At 47.1% G+C, this 4490-nt stretch overlaps 1 protein-coding gene across 1 annotated transcript in view; it reads left to right on the top strand.

The window, feature by feature from the left end:
• Positions 1-4490, top strand: part of NACC2 (NACC family member 2, BEN and BTB (POZ) domain containing) — an 18019-nt gene that overhangs the window by 10893 nt on the left and 2636 nt on the right. The window contains exons 4-6 of the mRNA XM_009322138.1: positions 464-631; positions 3435-3540; positions 3833-3930. Coding sequence (XP_009320413.1) covers positions 464-631; positions 3435-3540; positions 3833-3930 — 372 coding nt within the window. The remainder of the gene's footprint in view (positions 1-463; positions 632-3434; positions 3541-3832; positions 3931-4490) is intronic.

Raw genomic sequence — 4490 nt, 5'->3', positions numbered from 1 at the left:
AGAAGTAGTTACGGTACTGTTGCAGGTATTTATCAAACGTGGGCAATTTATTGCCTGTTTTAGAAACCCCTGGTGAAGTAACCTGCGGTTCTTCTGGGAGTGTTTGGGGAAGCCAGCTCCGTATGCTGCACTTCCCGAACGATGCCAGCTGTGCAGCATTGCCCGTTTTCATAAATGATTAACTTAGGAAAAGTTAAAGCATAATTAGGTTCCAAGAATCCCTCTCGCAGAACCCGAACGCGCATACGAGGCTGCTGCGGTAGGTGGTGGCGGGGGAGACCAGGGCATCCTTCCACGCTGTGAGGTGGCGTCTGCCCTGCGGTCGATAGCCCTGGCGAATGGTTGTGTTTCTGGAGGGAGGAATATTTCCAAGAGCTACCTGAAAAAGTAAAAATCTGACCTTCTGTTAATGTTGTGCCTGCATAATGAACTGTTTTAATGGTTTTCCCTTTTAATTTTTAAGTTGCTCAAGAGAAGCCAGAGCAGATCCCACTGGAGAACCGCTCCTGTGTCCTCATACGACGGGATCTAGTTGCTCTCCCAGCCAGTCTTATCAGTCAAATCGGATACCGTTGCCACCCAAAACTCTACTCAGAGGGAGATCCTGGAGAAAAACTTGAGCTTGTTGCAGGTAATAAGGGGGTACCTTTTCTTTGCTTCAGGATGCCTGGAGATCACTGATGTTTTCCTTCTTGAAATGTGTTCTTCATCTTGCTTCCACCATTGCTGGAGTCGTGCGTCTTGTGTGCCCGTGCTGTGTCTTTCTGGATTATTCATCTTCTAAAAAGTTCTAAGTTTCCTTTAATTTGCTGATAGAAAAATGTGTCATTAACAGGATTTATTCAATTGAATTAATTTACCATTTTAATTGAATTCTCCAGCTTGTGTTCTTCCTGATTGGTGTGGGTTGCATCACAATTGTATCTAAAGAAAACCAAACCAAAAAACCCCATCGCATTATAAGATTTACAAAGCAATGGAGATAAAATTTATGTCAGTGAACAAGCTTTGAAAAAACCTGTAAAAGTTTTTTAAATTTGGGCGTGTTACTAAACTGTGAAGCGCTGCAGTAGGAAGGAAGAGAAGGAATTGGTTTTGGTCCTTACTTCTATCTTTATTTTCATTTGGGGGGAATTTACAATATCAGGACAATTCACTACTCTCTGCAGGATTTATGGCCAACTTGAGGTGGAAGATGGTGCTGTTTAGCTTTTAATGATACTGGTGTTGCAGAGCTGGATAAAGAGAGGAATCCGGTAGCCGTGAAATGGTGGCCGTGCCACCTGCAGCCCGGGTACCCGACTGCTGCACAGAAGATGGATGTTTGACTGGGGTGTCCAGATCAAATTCCAGTTTAAATAATTATATTTTGGTTTTATAAGTTCTCCCCAGCTGCTCTTCGCTGCAATAGTCCTCTGAGCTTATAGCCCACGCTGTTGTGAAGTTTTTTCCCTCGGACGTAGCTATGTTTAGATGAAGCGATCTTTGCACGACAGCCCGTACCTGCTGCCCAGGCGGGGAGGTTTAATTAATACCTGGAAAGCCCTTGGTACAAAAAGGACACGTGGCAGCACAATCAATCCAAATCGGTTGCCTTTTCTTTCTGGTCATTTATCTCTCGGTGAGGAGCATGATTTTATTTTCAGTCTGTAGAAGGAATCTGGATTTCAGGGGACGCCCAGGAAGGTTTCCATCAGATCGAGGATGGGTCTTTGGTGGAAGGCAGGAGTAAAACGCACACGCTGTAACACAGCGTACGACCACAAGTATTTATTTGGTATCTGGAATTTACGTTTTATGTGAGACTTCTTAAAACCATCAAGTGGTGCAGGTTATTTTCACAGTGAGAGCTGCAAATTGGCTCGAGGCAGCTCTGCTTGATTTACATTTTTCAATCTGGAAAAAAAGTAGATTAATATCTCTAACTGATAGTGGCTGCCTCGATTATTGTTTATTTATTAAAGTGAAGTTACCCTCGGTGGCGTCTGGCGTTCCCTCTGATGGCTTCTCTCTCAAAATACTGCTGCCGAAGAAAGGGTCCACAGCTAATTGCTGTCTCAAACCTGGTGAGACCCGGGGGCAGGGCTTGACCCCGGAGCACGCAGGAGGGTCCTGCAGCGGCAGTTTTCCTCAGCTCTCTGTTCGGAGTATTCTCCTTTTGTCTCCAATGTTTCGTGCCGTAACTGATGCTGCAAACTTCAGCAGCCCTCTCCGAGAGGGTCTTCAACAAGCCTTGCAGTCATCATAGGGCATCCGATGGACAGATACTGTGCACGGAGCGTGGCGAGAAGCTGGATGGCTCTGAGATCCGGAGCGATGCTTGCTTTTTCTGGGGCAGGACCGGCGGCCTGGGCTGCCCGCGGCGGCAGGGGAGGTGCAGGCAGCTGCCGTCCCCGGGGAGAGGGTCGGGCTCGGGGGGCTGCTGGGCCGGCGTGGGCTGCTCTGCGGCTCTGTCCTCATCCGGAAGATCAGGGACAATGGTCCGTAGGCTTTCCTGGAAATCCAGGAGGTAATTTTATTTCTCCAGTAGATGTTTTTACATCTTGGGAACGGAGCGTGTTCTGGATCCAGATACGACCCGTTATTTAATCTTAATTAAAAGCAAATACCAAAACCCTCTCGTATAACAGTTCGCTTGAAAAATAGAGTAACCTCCCCCTGCAAGCCGATGCTGAGGCAGGAGCGGTTTGGTCTGTGTGAGCTATGTGCAAAGTACAAGTGTTTGATAAGAAAACTGCTGTAAAGCACTGCCAAACCCCTGGACGCGTGAAGCCGCTTTGGCAGGGGCTCCTTTTTCTTCCAGAGAGCATCCTTAAAGGCAGGGTATTTCAAAGTCAGCAGTTCCTGTGCATGAGAAGGAAAATTCCCTGCTCACCAGGAGTATCAAGAGGTGACGGACTGGGGTTTTTGGAAACAGTTAGATCTGTAGTGTGACCAAGTACCTTTTCTGTGCTAGACGGGCTTTTTTCCTTTCTTCCTAGTTATATGTTCTATGGTCTTTCACGTCAGAAAAGAAAAGGCCAAATGGAGTGGGGTTTTCTTCCTTCAGAAAGAATAAATAAGCTGATCTGTACATATCAAACCACAGAATAAAGCCATGCACTGTGTCTTTGAAAAAAAAAAAAAGAAAATAAAAAAAAAGAGCCCTTTCATTTGATTTCCACAGACTTCCTTTCCGTACAGATAAAATTAGGAATTATTATTACCTGGGGCTTGCCAAGACCCCAAGGGACTGCGATAACAGTCCCTGCTAGGCTTTTCCAAAAATCCTGCCGTCCTTGTTGGGCTTTCTGTGTGAAGAGCACGCTCCCTCCCGTGTCACACCATCGTCGGGACCGACCAGCGCAGGAGGAGCGGTTTGTTCGTGCCTCGGCGGCGGTGCTGTCAGCGAGGCAAGATTTTAATTTTGAATTCTCCCCCTCCAACCCTTCCAGGCTCAGGTGTTTACATCACCCGGGGGCAGCTGATGAATTGCCACTTATGTGCCGGTGTCAAACACAAGGTCCTTCTGAGACGTCTTCTGGCCACCTTCTTTGATCGGTACGTGCTCTTTGTGCTCTCCCAAGGGATTCAGTTTATTTTCTGGTGTTTTAACCACCTTAATAGATAATGTGTCGTGAGTGCTTCATCCTCTGTATATGCTGCACTGATTTCTGTGCTTTTTCTCAATGATGCTTGAACCTGAGCACCCGTTTTTCCGATTCCTTGCCTTAAAATCATGTAACATGGTGATCCCTCTGTGAGAACCTGAAGGGAAGAGGACGGTGTCCCCTTGCGATGCGCTGTCCCCTGGCGTCCCCGGTGTAAGGGTCCTTCTTTGCCTTTCTTGCAGGAACACGCTTGCCAACAGCTGCGGAACTGGAATCCGGTCCTCCACGAGCGATCCCAGCAGGAAGCCCCTGGACAGCAGGGTTCTTAATGCAGTCAAATGTAAGGAGAGAGATTTACTGCTGCTCTGTTGGAACAGCATGCCGAGAGCAAAGCTGAAACCTAAGCAGGGAAGGCCACCTCTGTTGAGTAATATGGGAACTATATATGGTGAAATTAGGTTATAGGAACATTAATTTATTTTTTATTTTGCATAATCAGGGGGGAGGAAGTGCTTTTTTTTTTTATTTGTTTGGCAGTATCTTAATATAAAACATTATTGCTACTTGACTATTTTGCTATATTTTAAAGCACTAATTTCACAGTTAATTATTTTATTGATAGGTGCTCTACGAAGGAAATCGAAATTACGTTTTTGGCAACATTCAGGGTTGATACCACTGAAACAGGCCATCTCCCTGTGCTGGCTTTTATGCCCTGGGGCTCCGGCTCGCATCCGGATTCATCTGAGTGCAGGGCCCTGCCAAATCCCCTGCTTTACGGGAGCCGAGCGTACGGCTCCAATCCATCTCCCGGAGACGTCCTCCGCCCATCTCTCCGAGGTGCTGGCCCGGCGGTGCCTGCGCCGTGGTGCTGCCCGAGAGCAGCCGTGCTTTGCGGTG

This window comes from Pygoscelis adeliae, unplaced genomic scaffold (genome assembly GCF_000699105.1).
Source record: "Pygoscelis adeliae isolate BGI_AS28 unplaced genomic scaffold, ASM69910v1 Scaffold114, whole genome shotgun sequence".
Lineage (NCBI taxonomy): Eukaryota > Metazoa > Chordata > Aves > Sphenisciformes > Spheniscidae > Pygoscelis > Pygoscelis adeliae.
The sequence above is the reverse complement of the archived record's forward strand: the minus strand, read 5'-3'. Positions and strand labels throughout refer to the sequence as shown.